Source organism: Melospiza georgiana, chromosome 18, assembly GCF_028018845.1.
Source record: "Melospiza georgiana isolate bMelGeo1 chromosome 18, bMelGeo1.pri, whole genome shotgun sequence".
In the NCBI taxonomy this organism is placed as follows: Eukaryota; Metazoa; Chordata; class Aves; order Passeriformes; family Passerellidae; genus Melospiza; species Melospiza georgiana.
Genome location: NC_080447.1, coordinates 2,632,081 through 2,654,969, shown reverse-complemented (window position 1 = coordinate 2,654,969; position 22,889 = coordinate 2,632,081). Strand labels below are relative to the sequence as shown.

General features: G+C 43.1%; 1 protein-coding gene across 2 annotated transcripts in view; it reads left to right on the top strand.

The window, feature by feature from the left end:
• The window catches only part of ATP2A2 (ATPase sarcoplasmic/endoplasmic reticulum Ca2+ transporting 2), a 42,955-nt gene extending 20,309 nt beyond the window's left edge, over nt 1-22,646 (top strand). Inside the window, exons 6-21 of one of the 2 annotated variants that reach the window (XR_009115380.1) lie at nt 1,901-1,981; nt 3,396-3,481; nt 4,421-4,885; nt 7,215-7,303; nt 10,166-10,268; nt 10,782-10,913; nt 10,996-11,118; nt 11,345-11,563; nt 12,310-12,645; nt 12,868-13,088; nt 14,064-14,266; nt 14,433-14,518; nt 14,917-15,050; nt 16,032-16,149; nt 16,250-17,793; nt 21,525-22,646. Coding sequence is in view for 1 of the 2 variants with exons in the window: in XM_058037284.1 (XP_057893267.1) it covers nt 1,901-1,981; nt 3,396-3,481; nt 4,421-4,885; nt 7,215-7,303; nt 10,166-10,268; nt 10,782-10,913; nt 10,996-11,118; nt 11,345-11,563; nt 12,310-12,645; nt 12,868-13,088; nt 14,064-14,266; nt 14,433-14,518; nt 14,917-15,050; nt 16,032-16,149; nt 16,250-16,370; nt 21,525-21,538 (2,531 nt within the window). In the remaining variant the exon portion in view is untranslated. The remainder of the gene's footprint in view (nt 1-1,900; nt 1,982-3,395; nt 3,482-4,420; nt 4,886-7,214; nt 7,304-10,165; nt 10,269-10,781; nt 10,914-10,995; nt 11,119-11,344; nt 11,564-12,309; nt 12,646-12,867; nt 13,089-14,063; nt 14,267-14,432; nt 14,519-14,916; nt 15,051-16,031; nt 16,150-16,249; nt 17,794-21,524) is intronic. The other variant, XM_058037284.1, reaches the window with a different exon arrangement.
• Nucleotides 22,647-22,889: the final 243 nt, after the last annotated feature.

Genomic DNA, 22,889 nt, shown 5'->3' with positions numbered 1-22,889 from the left:
TTAGAAAATCACTTGTGAACTTTGCCGTATGTTCTGTCCAGTTGCTTGAAAGTTCTAAGATTGTTTTTTAACAGTTTCTATTTTGTGTTCTGCATCTCCCCCAGTGCTGCCCTGGTGGCTGCAGCTCTCAGGGCTCTGGGGGTGTTTGTGCAGGTTGCTCTGGGGGCTCGGCCTGTCCAGCCCTGTCTGCAGAGCAGCTGCTCCTGTGTCTGCAAATAACCCTGCTCAGGACACCAGGAGAGCAATTGAATAGTTTTGCCTTTTTTGGCCTAGGTCACCATTTGTCTGAGGCTATTTTCTCCTGCTGCTCAAGGGCATTGTGGCTTAAATTAGTATTCACATGGTGTAATGACACATTTGTGGCAGGATTTTTGTCCCTTCATATACACACGCTCACAAAAACACACATCTAACTCTACAGACAAAACTGTACAAACTTCTGCTGGTTGTAGTGGTTGGAGTTACTCTGAATTTACAGGAAGTCACATGGGACAAGTTTTCCTGACGTTTGAAGTAGCACTTCATTCTCCTCTCCAGGGTTTTGTTCCACAGTTTGGCACTGCAGGGTGTGAGGGCTTGGATGAGCAGAGGCTGTGACACCACTGTGGAGCTTTTCATGATATTATTTCTTAATGTGCATTATTGCTGCTGATTGCATAAGCAGTTCCTGCAGGAATTGCAGCTTATTTTAATTTCACTGCAGGGACACAGATTGCACCTACAGAAAAGATCAGCTGCCTTTAGTTAGTTATTCACCCTTCTTTATTTCTTTGCATTATTTTATAATAATATAGCTGACACTTGAATGCTTGCAGTGTTAAATTACATTAGGAGTGTTCAATCATGTGTTAATTAGCAATATTGACATGCAGAATGTAGAACCCCTCCATGTGAATCAGAAATGTGCCTCATTAATGTGCTTTAGCAAGTTCATTTGCATGAAGCCATTTATTTGCACAAAATGGTTGAGCTTTGGTTTTTTTCTTAAAAACTTGGAAAAGCTGAGTAAGAGGAAGCAGGAAGGGAGAAGATAATGTTGAGATGTTGGGGATGCTGGAGCTCAACTGACAACTGGATTTGTCACTGCCATTTTTAGGAGTGTTAACTGCTATAATCTGCTGCCTTGGTGTCTCAGGCACTTGCTAGTGGATGTTTTGTTGTTTGTGGGCTGTTTATTTTGTTTTCCTTTCAGTATTCTCTTTTGCAAAGTAGAAATGTGCATGACAAGATAAACACAGCAGAGATCTGTGAAAATTGTAACTGGGCTATGGATTGTGGTTATTTAACAGGGCAGCATTACTGGAAAATAAAGCTACTGTGTGATCTGAGGTTCTTCCAACTCTGAAACATCTGGCAGCATTCAGTGTAACATTACCAGAGCATATTTGCAGAAGCACGTTATTCTCACAATTGGTGCCAAAGAAAAGGAAAATACAACTTCTTCTAGTTTTCTAAATAAATAGATGTGGATAATGTGATTTTTGGAGAGCAGAGGACTCACTTTGGGCATAGAGAAAACAACTGAAAGATTCTGCCAGTTGTTCTGAAAAGGAAACTTGGTTCACCTTAGCTACGGGTTTTGATTGTTTATAAAAATGTCTTCTGAAATTGATATCTTGCTCTTGAGAATGTTTTCCCTTTTCTTTCAAGTGGCCATGTGGTTAGAAAAACAATCCAGTGATTTGCAGCTTCTTTCTGGGAGGTTAGATAGGGGCAAGTCTGAATTGCCAAGGTGTGTTGGATCCTCAGAAAATGGGAATATTGCAAGTAGCTGCTGGTGGTCTCAGTCATCTGTGCAGTTTCTGGAAAGTCATTTTTCTGGCTGATGGAGGGAAGGGACACTTGGTCAGTCATCTCTCAAACAGCAAAATTCTGACTTTGTCTTGTCATTTCCTTGCAGTTGGAGACAAGGTTCCTGCTGATATAAGAATTACTTCTATCAAATCTACAACTCTAAGGGTAGACCAGTCAATTCTCACAGGTACAGTTTCTGTGACTTTCATGTAATTACGTGCATAATTGAAAGTGCCTTTTCACCATTTATTTGCAATGATCCATTAGAAACAAGCCTGCAGCTACTGAAGTTCTCTGCGTTCAAGTGCAGTAAATTTCTCATCTGGTAACTTCTAGAGTGACTGAATGTGTTGCTTCATCATTGGCTTTGTTTTCCCTTTAGTGGGATGAACATTGTTACTGAGTCTTGTAATGCTTTTTTGGCCATCCTCTTTCCCCAACAGACACAAGCAATTTGTGAAAAATTAAATTAAAAAAAAAATAAAAAGAGATTTCTCATCTAGTTCACGGGGTCTTCTAGGTTTGAACATTGTGTCACCACTCCAATCTGAAAGTATGTAAATCTTACTAAATGTCTTCTGCAACAGCACAGAACAATTTTTGCAATGCTGGCAGCTTTTAAGCTTTTAAGTGCACTCAAGACTCAGTGCACTCGAGCCTTATTTGCTCAAATTCTGTGCACACACATTCGTGTGTTTTCTGGTACCAGCCCTCCAATGCAGGAACTATTTTTAGAGCCCTTTTCAGATTTGTTGAAAACAAAACAAAGTAGCAGCACTTCTGAATATAGGAAAGAAGCTGGGAATCAACCAAGCATGCTACAACAGTTTCCTTTCAGCTGGAACATGGAGATCTGTCTGCCTGTTTTGGTAGCATAAATTGTTGTTAACTAGCTCTGAATTTTAAAACAGTAAAGTATTCATAGGAAGCTTATTTTTCATCCTTGAAACAGGCTCCAGAGTTTCTCACCACAGATCCTGAGTAGCACACGACTGATCAAGCTTTACTTATGTTTAGCATAGGAAAATGGATGCACTCCATGGCTGCAAAGCTGCTGGAATAAGTAGAAATAGCCCATCAGAATTCTGTAAAAAGGGACTGTTCCTTGCCTTTATTTAAGGAACAGAATTCTTGTTTTAATGGAAGCCTTTGCTGTTTTCAGCCAAGTTGATGCTTAATTCTCCTGTTGGATAAAACAGGACTGAGGTCTGAGATGCTGCTCAACAAAATCCTTTTAAAGGAAGGAAGCTTTGGCTCTCTTGAGCTTACACAAAGTACTGGAACTCAGTGCTGAAGCTGAGAGCACCACCTTGTGAAATGTGGTGTAGCAGTGAACATCTGCTTTTAAAGAAAAAGAACCTTTCTGTACCTGTGTGACATGCTTGTAGAAACTGATACAGAGTTTTTGCTGAAAGCCAAACATTCTGTTTTCTTGGCCAACTGAAATGTTTCCTGTTTCACTTAAACAATTAAGATCATTTGAGGAAAGAATTTTGGCATCCTAAGAATCTCAGAGCTTAAGAATCATCCTGAGAGCTTATCTCAGAAGATTATAATTTTTTTGATTCCCTCAGGACTTAAGACTTTCATCTTTATTTCAGGTGAATCTGTGTCTGTTATTAAGCACACAGACCCTGTGCCTGATCCTCGTGCTGTAAATCAAGACAAGAAGAACATGCTCTTTTCTGTAAGTCATTTACTTTGAGGTTTTCAAAACATTTATAAAATAACACTGAAGCTGACAAAAAATGTGCAAAACTTCAGGTCTTCCCCCAAAAACTGTATGACTTTGCTCTGTTCTGTGTACATATCTCTATGTGTGTCTCCATACACATTGAACCAAATTAACTTCTAATGAAAGCTGTCCTCAGGGGAAGATGCTGGATGAAACCAGTCTATATGAGGAAAATTATTTTTGTCCTTCACAAGGTAGTCTTGGAGGGTGGAACACACACTTTTAGTGTTTCTGAAGTAATTTTCTAATGTAATAGTTCTTCAGTGTGATAAGAGCCCACACAGATTGTGGTGTTGTGTAGCTAAAGTTGAGAACTGGCTTTCTGTATAGGAATAAAATTGTTTGTTCAATTTATTTGAAGGAAGGATTAAATGTCTTTCAGATAAAAGAATAACTTTTTGCTGGCAGGCAGCTTAATTTTACTGTTCCTTTCCATGTTAAATATGTTCACACAGGGAGCCCCAGAGAACACATCTATTACTCATAGAGTAATATTTTCTAACAAAATAGAGCCCTAATTAAAAAAAAAAAAGATAAGTAAAGCACATTCAGTATTCCAGTTGAAACACATACTGCTTGCTCAGCAGCTGGGTTTGTGAGAGATCAATACTGACTCGTTTTGAGCCTGTTCTGGGAGCAGAAATTCCACCCTGTGTGTTCCCTTACAGACACAGGCAGTGTCATCCTCTTCCTCTTTACCCTTTTCCATATCCTGGCTGAAGCACAGTCTGAACTTGGATGAGGTGGTTTGGTTCGAGGGGGTTTTGTGGTTTTTTTTTTTTTTGTTAAATTCAAACCAAACATAAGAAACTCACCCCACAGAACCTATTTGTAGATTGACTCCAACTTTGTAAATTGACTCCAAGTTTTCCCTGCTGTTCCTTACCCCAGGGCACAAACATTGCTGCTGGCAAGGCTATGGGTGTGGTTATCGCCACTGGGGTGAACACCGAGATCGGGAAGATCCGCGACGAGATGGTGGCCACGGAGCAGGAGAGAACCCCCCTGCAGCAGAAGCTGGACGAGTTTGGGGAGCAGCTGTCCAAGGTGATCTCCCTGATCTGCATCGCCGTGTGGATCATCAACATCGGCCACTTCAACGACCCCGTGCACGGCGGCTCCTGGATCCGCGGCGCCATTTACTACTTCAAGATCGCCGTGGCGCTGGCGGTGGCCGCCATCCCCGAGGGCCTCCCCGCCGTCATCACCACCTGCCTGGCGCTGGGGACGCGCAGGATGGCCAAGAAGAACGCCATCGTCAGGAGCCTGCCCTCCGTGGAGACCCTGGGCTGCACCTCGGTGATCTGCTCCGACAAGACGGGCACGCTGACCACCAACCAGATGTCCGTGTGCAGGGTACGTCCCGCGGCCCCTCCTGCGCTCCTCGGGCACTCCAGGAGTCTGCACTGCCCAGATCCTCCTGGTCCCGGCTCTTTCAGTTCTCACATCACCAAAGCCCTGCTCTATTTTCCTAAGATAAGCCTCCGCTTTGAATTCAGTTTTCTTCTATGTAGTCTTGAAGGCTTTTGTCTCTTTCCTTTTTTAGTCATGGCCAAAAATAGCTGTGCCCACACTGATGGAGGAGAGGGTTGTTTGTAAGCAGCTTTCCATTGACTTGCCTGTGAGCCTTTCAGGTTACTGGTAATTCTTTGGTGTGGTTTATGCCTTTTTTAGAAAGTTACACTGTAGAACAGGCTGTGTGTAAGTGTCAAACACTTGCCTCTTCAATTGAAAAAGACAACAATGGTGGAGAAACTTACTGTGAGAAAAGGAGATTTACTGCAGTGAGTTTGGTAGTCAAAGGTGTTTTCACTCCTGAGTGATTCCACCTTTATTTGATACCTTCAGTGGCTTTGCTGGTCTGATGGGGATCACTGCAGTGTTGTCAGTGTGCAGCACTGACTAATCTGGCAGCTTGAGGGGCAGTTCACCCTGTCACCAGCATTGCCAGGGTCATTTTCATTTTGGTGTATTTTTAGGTAAGCATGAGTTCTGTGCCTCTCCTCCCTTCCCCCCAATAATTTGTCTGGTGTTGGCTTATTTGGGACTTTGATAGCTGGTCCCTTAACATAATGCATGTTCATTGCCAGTTTGCCCTTCTGTGTAGGGATTTAGTGGAGAAAACACTGAATTCTTCTGTTTAATAACTTCAGATGTTCGGTGGCACAGCAACTCCAGCATGCAATGCCCAGAGCCTCATTACATTGGGTTAGAATTCCAAATGTGTGCATGCTGGGCTCTGCACACCAGTGCTGAAAGTTTGTAAGCCCTAAGCACTTTGTTCTCGTGTGATTGATGGCTTTTTCTTCCTAATTGGTGGTTGACTTGTTCTACTTCCTTAAGTATCGTAGTATTTATACCTAAGAGACACAAAGCAGCTGCTCATCAGTATTCCAGAGGAGGTTACTTGCAGTAGAGTTGCATAACTGCCCTAGTCTTTGCAGGGATTTTTTCATCCTGCAGATGCCAAAAGCAGGAGGCTTCCCTGGTTAACTCATCATTTAAGTTGTGTTTATTTAAAAGCTCAAAATGCTCTGCTCCTTATTTAGAGGGCTAAATGTTTTAGATCTTGTCCAGCACAACTTGGTTCCTTTTTAATCTCTGAGGGCTGCAAAAGAACATGAATTGAAGTTTTCAAAAATGTAGCAAAATGCTAATACCTGTAGCAGTGAGTTTATTTTATTGGGCTGTGCTTTGTGAGGATGCTTGTCTAAAACAGAGGGCACACAATGAGGGGAGAGGGGGACATTGCTAAAATGTGATGTGACAAAATGGCCTGTGCTAGATCAGAAGTTCCATTAGGATACACCATCAATTAGTGAGAAATTATCTTCTCCAGTGCTACCCCAACAAGCCATGAGTGTAAAAGAGCTTCAGGCACTTGGTTTTTATCTCCATCCTCTCAGATGAGATTCTGCCTGCAGCTCTCCTAGAAAGGAAACAAAGGAGAGACTGAGTTGCAGATCTCACAGAGGTACAACTGCATCCTTAGATTGGTGTCTGAGTTTGGAAATATCATTTCACCAGTGCTAGGAGAGCATTGGAGTGGGCTGATTGGTTTAAACTCCCAGTGCCCCGTGTGGTAAAGTGACTTGTAACTGAAAACCAGGACAGGAAACACTTTCATTTAAGGCTGGTATTAAGAGAAACTGGCCATAGTCTGCCTCTTGCTAAAACCTCACTTCTTAGATCTCAGCTTCTCCCGTTTGTAGATGCTTTTATTTGGATTTTGGGAGAAATTGTCAGTGTCCAAGCTGACAGTGTCCAGCTGAGCTGTGTTTGACTATTCCAAAGCAGAGCATTAATTCATGATTTGTGTTACATGAGAGTTAATTCACAGGTGTGAATTAATTCACATTAGGTGTGAAGCTTAGGAAGAGCTAGGACCTAGTGAGGATTGTCAGGTGGTGTGTGAATGGTTTTCCCAGCTGCAGTGTACTCAGCTCTGTGGTTTTCAGCTCTGTTTTTCAGAGCTCTGTAGGCACAGGGCTGTTCCCTGTACTTTGTGCTTCACTTATGGAGCTGTTCAAACACATGTGGGATCCAAGTGCACAGAATCAGGTCTTGTCTGGTTTGTTTATTCAGACTGAACTTGCCTCTTGTACCTGCTTGCCTAAGGCCTGTTTAAATCTCTTGCTTTAATTATTGTTCAAAGGTAGTAACACTTCTAACTCTCTAATTTCAGATGTTTATCCTGGACAGAGTAGAAGGAGACAGCTGCTCTCTGAATGAATTTACTGTAACTGGTTCAACATATGCTCCCATGGGAGAAGTGTAAGTGTTCTGTGCAAGTTAAACATTTGTCTGGTCATGCATTCACTGTTACTTTAGTCTGGAAAAGGGATGCATGTAATACTTGTGATTGTTGGTAAGTGAGAGGTCAGCCAGTGAGAATGCACTCTGAAGGGCTGGGGAGGAAGTAATAAACAGGAAAACAAAGATAAATTGTACAAAAGTAAACCTTCATTAAACATAAGAAGTCTCCAGTATTGCAGTGTTCCCTTGATAATCTAAAAATTATTAAGAGGATAGAGAGAATTTATTTTGTTGAAATCTTCCTGGACTGAGATTGGCTATCTCAGTGCTTTTAAGTGAGGTTTACTTTTCTTATTTAAAAACTGGGTAAATCTGAAGAGGTGAGCATTTGTTAATCTGTGAGCTCAGTGTTTCCAGTTTCTCTGCCTCAGAGAATGGGGAAGTTGTTTTTTCTGAGGCATCTTCTGAATGTGTTGGAGTCACCTCTTAAATGGACTGTAAATTCCTGTCCCTGGCCCTCAGTAGTTTATTGGTGCATCTGTTGGTGTTTGTCCAGCCTTTGCTATTTGAGCTGCTGTTAAACCCAGTCCTTTAGGAAAGGAATGAGCTTTGGTTTACTTTATCAGCTGCAAGTCTCTACCAGTGAGGTAAGTGGCTCATCCTGGAATCATCCTGGAAACTTCAGGAATTTTTAGGACTCTGCTTCTTGAAGGAAAGCCTTTTTTTACTGGGTTGCTGCAGCTCCTTTTACTTGATCAGTCCTCCATGTGTTCTGTAACCGTATCAATTCAGTTTTACTTGCAGAGTAGAACTCTGCTGTGGATGATGTAGAATTTAATTTCAGTTATTGTAAACATCTCAGCCTTGTGCAGTTTCACTCGTGTGCCTCTGACTCCTGCAATCTTGCCCATCTCAATAATGATTATCTCTGTTTAATTTCCATAGCAGTTAAGACCCTGGTGTTCCCAGCAGCTGGAAATCTTAATTCCCCAGTTCTCTTTTTTCTTTCAAAGCTAACTGCTGTCAAAAGCTTCTGCTTTCATTTCAGGAGGCAGCATTTGCTTAGACAAGGTGACTCCAGACCTTGCAAAACTCCCAGCTATTGCACTTTAGCTGGGCTCAGAAGAGCTCCAGATAAACAAAATAATAAAATGGAGTGTGGTGACAGATGTGGGGGATAATGAGACACACAGCCATGTTTGTTAATGTGCTGTTTGCACTTGCTGAAGTTGAGGGAATGTGAACAAGCGTGTTAAACTCACTTCATTTAGAGACACAAAGGATTCTGAGAGAGGGAAATTGCCTCAGAAAGGCTCTTATGGAGCACAGGGAAACTCAGCTCAACTCCAGCCCTGAGGGCTGGTTTATTTCTGCATTTATGGACAGCTTTTAAAGCAGTGGCTTTGGAGGGATTTTAAGTAAGGTGACTGACTTCACCTTGGATTGAAAACTGTCACTGAAAATGGAGTTTGGGGGAGAAAAGAAGGAATTAATCCATTGCAGTGCCCCAGAGCAGGACCTGCTCCAGATATGAACCATTTCTGACAGGTCTTACTTGGTACTTCAGACACTGTTGGCTTCCACAGCCTGTTCCTTTTATAACCATTCTTGCACAAAATCAGTAATTCTTCACTTACTCTTAAAATATATCATACTTAACTTTCCCCTATTCATTCAGAATATAAAATCACAAATATTTCTTACTAAAAACCTCCCAGATTTCATACTGATTTGTTTTCCAGGGATATTGGGAGATTGTCAGAGTTTGCAGTAATTTTGCCATGTCTCAGCACACTCAGTCTTACTGCAAACTGAGAGCACAAACCCAGCAATAATTAAGAATTGCAGCAAAAGCTGGCAGATTGCATCTGACCTTCAAATGAGTTCATCTTGAAAAATCCTTTATCCACAACTGATCCCAGCACCTTAGGCTCTGCATTGTTCTTCAGAAACTGTTGATAAGGAACACAAAAAAAGGGCTGTGAAAAACACACCCTGCTATAACAAATTATGAATATTTCAATAAATTGGTGTTCTTGGAGTTTAAAACAGGAAGTTTTGGGAGGGATGGATGAGGTGACAGCCTGAGAGCTGGACTTTAAAGCCACAGCCTATGGCTGTAGGATTATATGCCAGATGAAACATTAAAAACACACTTCATACTTGTTTCCTTAAATTCTTTTTGTTCTCATGCTGTGTTACACAATGCTGGAATTTGTTTGCAGTACCACAAGTGAACAAAAGCTTACATAAGGGGGCATGTCATGGTCTGTGTTGGGAATTCTTAGAGTAATGATCCACATCTTTCCACCATCAGACCTTTTCCCCCTCCTTCAGAGCTTTAATAAAAGATGTTCTCTGTTACCTCTGTTGTGGTAATTTTGCTAGGGGAAGATAACAGTGTTGAGCACTGTCTTCATTGTCTTGTGCATGCTGTAGAAGTCTGGGAATGTTCCAGAAAAGGAATCAATTCACTGTTTCCAAGTGTGAAAGGAGAGAAGTTGCTGCTTTCTTGTGATGTCAAATGTACCTTCCCTCTCTCTGAAGCCTTGAGATATTGATTATTAAGTGTTTCACTAAGCCCTGCACAAGGTGCAGCTGTGCCTCCCTGCTCATCACTGAGCCTTCTCCAGGCTGCTGTGACACTGGCACTGGAGCAGTGAGGTTTTGTCATCAGGGATCCTCTCATTCCATTCATGATCCTGATCCAAACTCCAGAACTCCCCTTTATCAATCCTGCTCTTCCCAACAACTGCTGTAGCTCCAAGTCCATAACTAATGAGCATTGTACTAAATGGAAATGCAGTAAAGAGGATGAAGAAATGAAATGCTAATACTAAATAACTAACTTCAGTCTCCTCCTTTTCTCCCTCTGGAAAGGCATAAAGATGACAAACTCATTAAATGCAGCCAGTATGATGGTCTTGTGGAACTTGCAACGATCTGTGCACTCTGCAATGATTCCTCTTTGGATTACAATGAAGTAAGTTCATATCCTGGAACAGAGGAGAGTGTGGGAATGAGGATAAATGTTCTCATCTGTCTGGGCAGTACCTTGCAGTGCTAAATCCCCTTCTAGTCGGGGGGGAGAGTACTTAGGCCCTCTGAAGTATTAATTCTGAGAATTACTTGTTTGTTGAACACTGAGAACTAAATCCAGCAGCAAGTGTAATTTGTAATTTGGAGATCTCTGATGCTGCTTTCGTGCTTTGCCTTGCTGCCTTATAGTTGCTACCAAGTCTCAAAATGTCTTAAGTGCTTGATGATAAAATACTGACATCTCTCTCTGCTGCTCTTGAGGGTAAAGGCTTCAAATTCCTACAAATCAGACTCCTCAAAGCTGCTCTTTTAAAATAGCTTTACTTGTTTCATGAGCCACATGAAATCTTGTAAAGCTTTTTTTCCCCCACTGTTGTGACACTTGAGCTTTTGTCTCTGGTAGGTTCCAGGTGAGGTTTAAACTCCTGTGCTTTTGTTTGCTTTGTGTTAACTCAAGGCTAAGGGAGTTTATGAGAAGGTTGGAGAAGCCACGGAGACGGCGCTGACGTGCCTGGTTGAGAAGATGAACGTGTTTGACACCGACCTGAAGGGACTCTCCCGAATCGAGCGCGCCAACGCCTGCAACTCGGTGAGCCCTCCTCCCCTGTGTCCTGGGCACAGCTCTGTGGTGTGCATCACCTAAATGCAGCTTGTGCTTTTGTTTTGAAAAGGTGATAAAACAACTGATGAAGAAAGAATTCACTCTGGAATTCTCCAGAGACAGGAAGTCCATGTCTGTCTATTGCACTCCGAACAAACCGAGCCGCACGTCCATGAGCAAAATGTTTGTTAAGGTCAGTCCCTCCCTGGGGAGAGAGAGAGAGAGAGAGAGGTGATGGAATGGCTGCAAAGTATTCTAAAAATTAAAATTACAGTATAACTGTAATTTAAAAATTAACTTAAAAATTATGGTGCAACTAACTGCAGCTTGGAGTGGGAGGATGGACTTGGTAATTTAAGCAAATGTTGTAATGGAAAGGATTTATTAAGCTAAATTATTTCTTCTTTTTGCCTCTGCAGGGTGCTCCTGAAGGTGTGATTGACAGATGCACACATGTCCGTGTTGGAAATGCTAAAATACCTTTGACCTCGGGAATTAAGCAGAAAATAATGTCTGTCATTAGAGAATGGGGAACTGGCAGAGACACACTGCGTTGCTTGGCCCTGGCAACCCATGACAATCCTCCCAAAAAAGAGGAAATGAATCTGGAGGACTCCTCAAATTTCATTAACTATGAGGTAAGATCAGTAGCACTTTTTCCTCTCCCAAACTGGAGAATGGTGGCTTGTTCTGTTTGATTGTTCCTCGAGGAAGTTACATCTGAGAATTTTCTTTCTGGTTATTTTGATGTCTGACACAACAGTTCCCCACTTGTATGGAGAGAATGCTCAGTCTAAGAAGAGACTTTGTGTTTTAGAAGAAATTGTTGACAGCAGGTACCTTTTTTTGACTAAAAGCAAAAGAAGAAATCAGTTAAACAGTCCAAAAATTGCATTGTGGTTTCAGCGTTTATGGTTTTTCAGTTTGGCATTGCTCAACTGCAAGACCTTTCTGGGGGTTTTGTGATGGCACATACCCCTCTGGGAGTCAGGTTCACTTCCCTTCCTCTGTGCTGTCAGCTGCAAGGGCTCAGTCCATGATTATCATCTTAGCTGCTCTGTAACTTTCCAATGAAATCTGTATCTGGAATTCAGGAGAAAAGTCATAACAGTTGCATGAGTTTTTGGCTTGTGCTCTCTCTGCTCCTGGCACTGATGATAAAAATGAAAGACCCAATGCTTGCAGGTTAAATTTGCAAGACTGGCAAGTCGAACACGTTTAACTTCAGATTAGTGCATTTGAAGCAAAATTTGGTAAGGCAGGACAAGGAGTGATCCCAAATGTCACAACACAGGTGTAACATGCAGGGAAAACAATTCTTTCACTGCTACCCGAGGAGAAATCTGCAGGATCTTGCCCTAAAACTCACTGTGTCCCGTTTCAGACCAACCTGACATTTGTGGGCTGCGTGGGAATGCTGGATCCCCCAAGGATTGAGGTGGCCTCATCCATAAAGCTGTGCAGGCAGGCTGGCATCAGGGTCATCATGATCACTGGGGACAACAAGGGCACGGCCGTGGCCATCTGCCGCCGCATCGGCATCTTTGTGGAGGACGAGGACGTGTCCACCAAGGCCTTCACGGGCAGGGAGTTTGATGAGCTGTCCCTGGCTGCCCAGAGGGATGCCTGCCACCATGCCCGCTGCTTTGCCCGCGTGGAGCCTTCCCACAAATCCAAAATCGTGGAGTTCCTGCAGTCCTTCGATGAGATCACAGCCATGGTGAGTGATGGTTATTGGTTGGAAAGGCAAATTATGTTAAACCCTAATTAGGCCTTCTCTGAGTAATTCCCCATTCTGGACAACACTTGCTTCCATGTTTCCCTGCATTTAATGAGTTTTAAGGATCCAAAACCACACCCAGTGCAAAATTCCTTTCTGGATCTGTATGTTAATGCCCACCTTATTTACTGATTCATTTCCAACCCTGAATTCTCATTTTAGACTGGTGATGGTGTCAATGATGCCCCTGCACTGAAGAAAGCAGAAATTGGAATTGCCATGGGCTCTGGTACTGCCGTGGCCAAAACTGCTTCTGAAATGGTTTTAGCAGATGACAATTTCTCCACAATTGTGGCTGCTGTGGAAGAAGGACGTGCAATTTATAACAACATGAAACAGTTCATCCGATACCTGATCTCCTCCAATGTTGGGGAAGTTGTTTGGTAGGTTTAAATGTGTTTTTTCTTTAAGCTAGAGTAGTGATGAATGAGTCTTCAGTATTTCTCACTAAAACCAGAGGAGGAGGCTCTCCAGGCAATGGATCTCTGTGGAAGCTGCATGTTTCTGGCCTGTCTTTTGTGAAGAATTGTAGCTTGCCACAGAAGTTGCACAGTTGTATTTAGAATATTCTAGCTCAGTAGGTAGTGCTTTCCAGTTATTTCTATGATTGGAATAATTCTCTAGAGAAGGAAAACCAAAACCTTAATCAAACAGTACGAGATGTGGAATTTCAGATAACACAGTCCCAGGCATAGCTTGGATGTTTGTTTAACCTCAGGTTCCAGGAACATGCCTTGTGTTCCTCTGGGAGGAGCAGTGGTGACCCAGCACCACAGAATGCACTGCTGGTGACAAAATGTAAATATTGATCTCCCCACAGTCCTTCCATCAAAGCAGAGCTTGGCCAGAGTGGGATAGAGCACAGCAATTCTCTTGCCTTGTTTCTTGTCAGCTTTAAGCCATCCTTCATATGGCTCCTGCTGCAGCCCCTATTTCTGTTCTATTTATTCACACAGGCTTGGAGCCATGAAAGTTACAGGCTCAATAAACTTCTGTAGGGAATAGCAGTAATCTAGGGAAATGAAGGTTGGTTATTTGAACCAAAATGTGTTTTTTAGAAAGTGGTTTGCAAGCCTTTACACATGTGTATGTATATATTTAGCTATACAGACAAGTAGAGTGGAGAAAAAACAACCCTAAAGTCAAAGGGTTGAAGTTGTCAGAAGAAGACAATGCTTCAAAGCTTAGATGTCAGTGGTTAGTCTTTGCTCTTGGATATGTGTTTAGTTTTCTGATTGTGAATATTCAGATTGTGATCTTCAGTGGGTGAGAGAGAACAGAAGTGCTGCTGCAGGTTTGGGCTTAAACGTTACGGACATGCACAAGAACAAACTTGTAACTGCTGGGTTTCCTTGTAGCATCTTCCTGACTGCTGCCCTGGGTTTCCCTGAGGCTCTGATTCCTGTCCAGCTGCTGTGGGTGAACCTTGTGACTGATGGTTTGCCTGCCACTGCCCTGGGCTTTAACCCTCCCGACCTGGACATCATGAACAAACCCCCACGGAACCCCAAGGAGCCCCTCATCAGTGGCTGGCTCTTCTTCCGCTACCTGGCTATTGGATGTAAGTACCAATGGCTTTTTTTTCTTTAAATTCATGAATTACAACCTTTTTTTTTTTTTTTTTCAATACTGGAAGTCTTGAGGCCTTGAGAAGTTTAGGTGTGGCAAGTGAGGTCTTGTCTTGCATACATTCACAGTGCTGAGAGAAGTTCTTTGTTTCCTTGCAGGCTATGTTGGTGCTGCCACAGTGGGTGCTGCTGCTTGGTGGTTTATTGCTGCTGATGGTGGTCCAAAAGTTTCCTTTTACCAGCTGGTATTTGCTCAGTTTAATATCTTTGGGGGGAGAGGGGAGGTTCCTGCTGCTTTCACTCATGAAATGACTGTACAAGCCTGGTAGGTTACAGGAATTTGTATAATTAAACACTTTGAGACTTGTTCCTGTAAAACTTGATCATGATTAATTAGTCTTGATAGGAAAGCTCAGAGGTGGGATACCTGAGCTGCTAAAAATTTGAAGGACAAATTGTTGTCTGGTAAAAGTGAAAGCCTAAAGTGGATTTTTCTAAAGCAGGCAAAAGTTTGTAAGCACTGGTTTGGAGTCACAGTAGAAACTTCCCTTTTTATAATACTCACTGTTTTTTTCCTGATTGCCTGTTTTACATTTTCAAAGTTAACAGGCTGTGGAAGTGAGTTGTGTCTGTTCTGTTCCAGAGCCATTTTCTGCAGTGCAAGGAGGACAATCCAGACTTCTATGGGGTGGACTGTGTGGTGTTTGAGTCCCCGTACCCGATGACAATGGCTCTGTCTGTGCTGGTCACCATCGAGATGTGCAATGCTCTCAACAGGTTCGTATGTCCCCACAGCAAAGCCCAGCCCCTGCACAGCTTATCCAAAATCCTGCTTTTTGTGCCATTTGATCCTTGGTGAACAGCTCAGCTAATGAAGAGTGAGTCACATTTCCCTTCTGAGTTCAGTTTGTTTGCACTACCAGACTCTTAGATAACATTTGAGATCTCTTATCATAAGGTGTATTTTTAAGTCTGCCAATTCATTCTGGTATTTTACTAAGCACAAGCAACTGAAATATTTTCCATTATTTTTAATCTAAGCTTAATCAATCAGATTATCCCTACTATGTTGGTATAAAGTGATATCAAGGAGAACTAAAATAAGAATGCTGAAGATATGGAAAATAGTTTTTCCTGCCCTAAGGGAGTGGGTTTAGCCAATTAATATTAGATTATAAATGGAAACCACTAAATAGCACAATGTCAAGGGTATTTTTCTTCAAATAGCTTAGAGGTCAGTTAATTTAAAAACAAATAAACTTGAAATACAAGTGCACTGGGGTAGTCCTACATAAAGGCACTGCTCTACATCTGCTGCTCTGGATCTCAGCCTCTTCTCCAGCACAGCCTGAGTGCAAATGGAATCAAGAGCCAGCATTGAGAAGGTGAAAGGTTTTGACCCTCTGTCAGTCTTTCAGTGAACTCCAGCAGAAGAGGGTGCACTTGGAGCCCTGGTAGACTCAGCTCTCTGAGGCTGCCACGTCCACACTTCCCTTTCCCTCCCAGGGAGAGGATTTTGGAGTCATAGTGAGAAGAATTGAGTAGATCAGGACAGAACACTCGAGACTTTTTAGACCAGACCTGAGGCTGCTGGTGGCTGCTGTGCTGAGCTGACTTCCAGGCCAGTTGAAGCTGCAGCATCCAAGCTGTCCTGGGCTGTTTCCTGCCTGGGGTCCCTGTGCAGTGCCAGGCTGCTTTGTGGTTCTCAGAGCTTCCTGTTGCTGTCAGAGTCACACATGAGCCATGTTTCTGTTGCAGCCTGTCAGAAAACCAGTCCCTGATGAGGATGCCCCCGTGGGAGAACATCTGGCTGGTGGGGGCCATTTGCTTGTCCATGTCCCTCCACTTCCTCATCCTTTATGTGGAACCACTGCCAGTAAGTGCTGCTGCCTTCCCCCCTCCCTGAACTTTTAGCCAGAGCAAAGCCTTGCCTGGGGCTGCAGGGGGAGCTTGGTAACCCCTGGCTTTTCTTGCAGATCATCTTCCAGATCACCCCTCTGAACGTGACGCAGTGGCTGATGGTATTGAAAATCTCCCTCCCTGTCATTCTGCTGGATGAAACTCTTAAATATGTGGCCCGTAACTACCTGGAACCTGGTAAAGATGATAGTGTGCGGCCTGCCACCAAACCCTGTGCTCTGTCAGCATGCACCGAAGGAGTTTCCTGGCCGTTTGTGTTCATTACTCTGCCCCTGGTTATCTGGCTTTACAGCACAGACACTAACTTTAGTGATATGTTCTGGTCTTGACTGACATGGTGACGAGTTTTACATTCAAAGGAGAAAAAAAAAAGTTTAACTTAATTTTTTTATTGTTTAGAGCAACTGTCTATTTCTGCTGAATTTTCACATGAACATATTTGCCGGTGATGGAGGTTTCATAATCTAGATTTTGGTTTTTTGCTTTTTCTGACTTCAGTGGGGGCAATATATTCCTCTTTTATACACAGTTAAAGTGTCCATTGACATGTACAGAGAACTAACACTATTTTATGCAAATATTTTTTTGTAGATGAAAAGCATGTACAGTGTTCTGTTCAATAGTCTATTCATCATGTAAAAAAAAGTAAATTTTTTTTGAGCCAGCGGACACTATCAAACTAAATTGGCAGCAGATTTTAGGGAATGAATGTGTGTTGTCTAAAACTAAAAAAGCATGTAACTGTTTGTCTTCTGCATGATCATCCAAACTTAATTTGTCATGAAGTCAGGTTTTGTTCACAAGCAGAACTTTCTGCACTGGGTAGAGTCCTGCTCCCTGGGTCAGGATTTCTTCTCGGTCCCCTCTTCCCTCACTCTCGGTTCTTGACTGTCCTTGTTTACACCACTTTCTGTATGAGGTATGCCTGATCTTGCTCGTGCAGAAAATACCATTCCAGGTGCAGCCTGCTGGGGTTCTTCCATACTCTCCACACACATAGGGTTGGTTTTTTTTAAGGATTATTTATTTGTCTATTGTATTTTATTGTAACAGACCTTACTTTGCCAGTGTTGCCCATTATGCAGGGATAGGGAGGGCTACTTCTGTCTAAAGCCTTTTTAACACACACACACACACAATCTGTTTCAGTTCAAAAGAGGGTTTAAGTTGGGGTTTAATACCTTTTTTACACATGTCAGAGCCTTTCTTTTTATTTCTTTTTTTTTTCCCCCTTTAAGATCAAAATTTGCAATGAGACCTGAAAAAACAACTTGCACTGCATAGCTAGAAATTGGATTTCCTACACTTAGGGCACTAATGCTCAGTTGTATACATGGAGTTACTCTGCTGGCCTGTTGTTAGCCTGACTTGAAGTAACAAGCTCGTGTGTGTTTTTTGTAAAATCTGTAAATAGCACATGACCAAATTGAACATATTGTATAGAACTATTTTTATTTTAATGTGGCACTAACCACCTTCATTATTACGGTAAATGTTAAAGCATGTTTTCAAATTCAGTCCTGTATCAACAATGTGTAAGTCATTAACAGTCCTAACTGTGGTGTTTTTCTCCAATGCCTTCCAACTTTCATCGACTAAAGTGAGTATTTTTCTTCCATTTCACCCTGCCAGTGGTGACTTGCTGTAAAATAGCATATGCTGTATACATGTTGAAGAATAAATAGTAATTTCCTTCATTCCCATGCTGTGTTTTGTCAAACTCTGCTGTGCTACATTATTATCACCACTTTAGACTCTTGTTTTGTGGTCTGAAGCTCAAATTACTGATTCCAAAGGCAAAACACTTGCTTTTGGTTTAGTGTATTTTAGGGTCTTGTTTTATAGCACCTGGGAGCCTTAGTGCCCCAAGGTCTTACAGCTTTTGGTCTTAAGTTTGAGATAAAATCAGACAAATCTGTAACTTAAGACCCTGACAGCTGTTACCATGAATGTTTAGTGTCCAAAACTCTCTGGTACTCGTGGTCAGGTGCTGGTTTACTCCAAAGCTTTTCCCTGCTCTGAATCAGGGGCTGCCCCTCAGAGCTGAGCACCCCTCCCTGCTCCCTGCAGTGCTCGAAGGGCAGGTGCTGCTCCTGGCAAAACCAGCTCATTATTTGTTATTTGCCATCTGAGAAGGCAAAAGAACATTCTCAGCTGAACAGGGCAGTCTGTGAAAGCTGCCCTGGGGTCGCTGTGTCTGTAGAGCAGCAGGTGCTGTTATCTTGTGCTGGCTCAGTCTGCTTTAGTAACCAAATTCAAACAGCTCTGTGATCCCTCTTGGAGGGGAAGGATGGTTCCAGGCCATGTTCTCTTGCTGCCAGCTGGAATCCAGCAGGCACACATAATTCTCTAGGTTTAAGCTCTGAGTGGAGAGGTGCTCCCTCTGAACACAGAGGCTCAATCAGAAATTCCTCTGCATTGGGATCTTTGTTTATAGAGACTTTGACTTGAGTGGATGCTGAAGTGGCTCAGAGGAGCTGCCCTGATGATGGAGCAGGTGTGTTGCCAAACTGTGAGCATTCAAATCCCCTCAAATGCCCTTTTTTGGTGTGGAAGAGCCAGACTGAGGGTTTGCATTCCATGAAACCACTGGCCTTCACTGGCCTTTAGCTGTATCAATAACAAATGAGCAGCGTGAGACTCATCCCTGTTCCTTGAAACAAAACTATAAAAACAAAACAGTTCCTGTGATGTAGGATTCCTGGAGATCAAAGTGTGCACCAGTGTGTTATTTGCTGGGAACAAATCAGCAGCTTAGCTCTGTGTGCTCCCCCTGCTATTGACAGACATTTCCAGGGCAGGAGTGCCACTGAATCCCTGAACACAGGTTCTGCTGAGCCTCAGAGCACCATGGGGTGGCCTTTTTAAAGCCACATGTGTGGCTGCCACCATGAATAATTCTGCTTCTTGTACAATCCTGTTCCTCTCTTTCATGCCAAATAATCCTGCTATACACCCCCTTTTGCCTCTGTTAAGAAGCTGAAGGGGAAGATGACTGTCAGTAAGTAGAATTCAGAATATTCAGAATTCAGCACCTTCTCTGTTGGATCTGTCAGTGCTGAAGATGAATCTTGCTGCTTGTCATGGATTTCCATAGAGATCTGAGAGCTCATTTGTGTCTCAGAGGCACTTGGGGTAGGGCCTTGTGTTCCTTGGACTTTGCCTTGAAATCTGGACGAGTGATGGGCAAATGGAGATGTTGGGATCCATCCCTGCAGGCTCCTGAGCTTACAGAACAGTCAGGTTTTACAGGTGCTCCTACAGAGCCCAGGCAATCGTCATCTGCCCTGGTTTTCTTCTCTTTCTGCCAGTCTTGTCCAAGTTTCCCTGCAGAAATGGACCCATGGGGTTGTCAGGTTGGAGGGCAGCTGTGCTGTGCTCAGGATTCTGTTCTCCAAATGCTGTAACTCCCACCCTTGGCTGGCTGGGATTGGCCAAATGTTCAGAGCTTCCCCCTGGGCAGCCTGGGGGGAATCATCCTGCCCTGGAATCACATCCCTGTGATGCTGGAGCTGAGAGCTGGGTCTGCCCTTCAGCTCTGGCAGCTGAGCAGGCTGGGGGAGGCTGCAGCAGGAGCTGAGGGCTGTTCTGTCATAGGAAGTGCAGAACTGCAGAGCAAAGTTTGTAATTTCTGCAGGAAATGTCTGAACTAAAGTGTTTATCCTTAGCTGTATAGATCCTGTCATCCTTCAGCCTCAGTCTTTTCAGCTGGAGGAGCCAGGAAGGGAGGACTTTCCAGGACAGACTCATTTGTTTGGTCCCAAATGTTTCCTCTCCAAAGTCCCCAGAGCTGGGGTTGAGGAAGGTAACTCCTGTTGAACCATGAGAGCCCACAAACAGCAGCCCTTGTTCAAGCAGGACTAACTCAGAATTCCCCAGGCTTGATCTCCCACTCCATTCTTACAAAATAATTTCATCTTTTTTGTTTCTCTTTGCTCCCATCTCACCGAGCTTCTTCATCTCTGCTGTTTTCTGGATTCCTTGGTGCCCTCACACATCACAGCTTATTCTCTACTGTGAGAGGGGTGTGTAAGACCAGGATCAATCCTGTGATTGATGCTGCCTTATGCTGGGAACACCAGGAAGGATATTGGCTTGTGCTGGGAACCCACTGGGGTTTGGAATGAGAGCAGCTCCTCCTGAATCCTGTGTTCTGGAGCAAGGAGGATGCTCAGGCAGCTGCAGTCATGCATTGAATTTATAGCCAGGAGCTTTTGTCTTTGCAGTGCCTTGGGCTCTCTCTGCTTTCACGTGTGAGCAATCCAAAGTGCTGAGCTGCACAACGAGCTGCTCCTTCTTGCTGGCACCCGAGCAATAAAAATAGTTCATACTTGGTTTCCCAAAATGTTACTGCAAATAAATGAGTACAAAAGAGGCTGCAGAAAAACATTTCTCCAGGTCTGTCCAAGTGCCCCGAGGGGTGTGTTGGTAGAGAGGCTGCTGGGGAGGTTCCTGGTACCAAAGTGAGTTTTTAATCTGCTGATAGAATGCAGTACAGCAGTGCCAGCCCCACACAGCCCAAGGGGGCTGGATGTGCTGAGGTGAAGGGAGGTAAAACCAACAGAGTCGTCTGTCTCTTGCACCTGTCTTGTTTACTTTTTTGCACTTCTAACCATTAACTGTTTCCCTAATCTCTGCTAATTACATCCTTAATTGCATTAATATGCATTTTCAAATCTTAGCAGGAGAGCCCAAATTTTAGTGTTGAAGCAGTGTTTGGAGGAGCTTCCCTGGAGCTGTAGGGACTCAGAGCAGTCTCCAGACACAAGGCTGACCTGATGCTGTGGTAGGGGTGAAGTACAGCAGGAGCTTTAGGACTTTGTACTCTGCCCTTTGCCTACACATTAATCTGTGTAGTTTAATGACTTCTTCAAGGCTTTCCTACTGCTTCCCAGAACAAGCTGCCTGGCTTGGAAAAGGGACATTGTTAGGTCACTGTGGGGCCAAACCTGCCCTAATGCCTCGACTGAAAAACACAAGTGCTTAGTGTGGAACTTGAAAGTAGAAATTCCAAAGAAGTGAGAATTGTCTGTTGCCACTGGTCAGGCAGAGAAAGGCAAAAGCTAATTAAATGTGTCTTAATTGTTTTTCACTGCAGTCTTGAGTAGGAAGTGCTGGCTCTGCTGATAATCAAGGGAGCTGAGCCTTAATCCAGAGGATTCTGAGCTTCAAGAACAAAGTAACCTGAGAGTGTCCCTTCAATGACAGAGCAGCCAGTTACCAAACTTAACATTCTTTCTTCTGTCACTGTTGATCTTAGTCTTGCTTGTATAATGATACTTAGCATTCATCCTTTCATTAACTGATGCCTTTTCTTTCTTTCCTTTTCAGCAATACTGGAGTAATCGCTTCCTAAACAATTTTGCAGAAATGTAAGGTTGTTTTGTTGCGTGCATGTGTTTTTAGCAACACATCTACCAAAACTTCTGCATGTATCGTGTAAAGATTCTTTGCTTTCCCTTAAAAACAAAACTCATTGTGTTCTCTGTGGAAGAAATGTGTGGTACCATTAGGACTTCATGATACAGATGTACAAACGTGCAATATAGCTTACCAAGCTGGAACTCTCTCCAGAGAAGTTGGGTTTCTGTGCTGCATGGAGAAGAGTTTGGTTATCCTTGAGCAAGAATTGCGGAGCTGTCAGCCGATTTCCATATTCCTGTATGTAAAATGTCAGTTTATACAATGTACAATATCAGATAATGCATGCCTTGGGGTGTAGACGGATCTCTCTGTATTGTATCATCCAAACATCCTACTCCAACAGCTTCTGTACAATGCTCTCCTATTTATAAATCCATGGAAACGATTACAGATGAATGTTAAACCGTAAGCCTCCACTTCATAACGTTGGATTTTTTTATCATCTGTGCAAATCGACCTCTTTTCCACTGTAATGTAACTTATTTAAATCTAAGGCAGTAAGACAGATGTTGGTGCAATACAAAATATCGTGATGCATTTATCTAAAAAGCAACAACGACGTAGCCAGTTCCCACAGCTGCATGTGTGACCTTTAGAAGTTGTAAATAAGATCAATTGTCTATTGACATGCTGACAGTAAAGGAGCATCACACCTAGTTTCATTTGTATCAGGTAAATAAATTTATTCTACAATACGTGCTCGGTGTGTTATTTGATGCACTTTGTTTCCTGCAGGTCCGTGTGGGCTCTGCAGCGCGCTCTCATTTTAATGCCAGGATGCCACTTTTAGCACCAACACCATTGCAATCTTTCCTCCTAGAACTGCAATCTTTCCTCCTAGAACTATGCAGATGCAGCTGCTCCTCGGCAGTATTGACCTCCTCGCTGGTGTGATTTCCTCTGTCCAGGGGCTTGTGTGTGTGTTTAAGGGACACTGTCAAGTACTTTGATCACTCAGTTTTTTTAAAATGCTCCATTGTTTGTAAAATCCCTCTGAGAAACGTAAAATAAACAATTCTTTCCCAACTATATCTTTATTTTTTTTTTGTCCTTTTCTATTTTCTAAATTGCCCCAGCCTAAAGTAGCTCCTGGTCTCTTTCCTTTCTGTAGGCAAAAGGAAGATGAGCCAAATGTGTTTGGAGCATCCAGCTGGGAGAGCTCTGCAGTTTGGGCTCACTTCCTTGCCCAGAGCAGGGATGCTCACAAGCTGCTGCTGGGCAAGGCTAAAGCACTGCCAGGGTAAGAGCTGGAATTTCCCAGTGTCCTGTAAT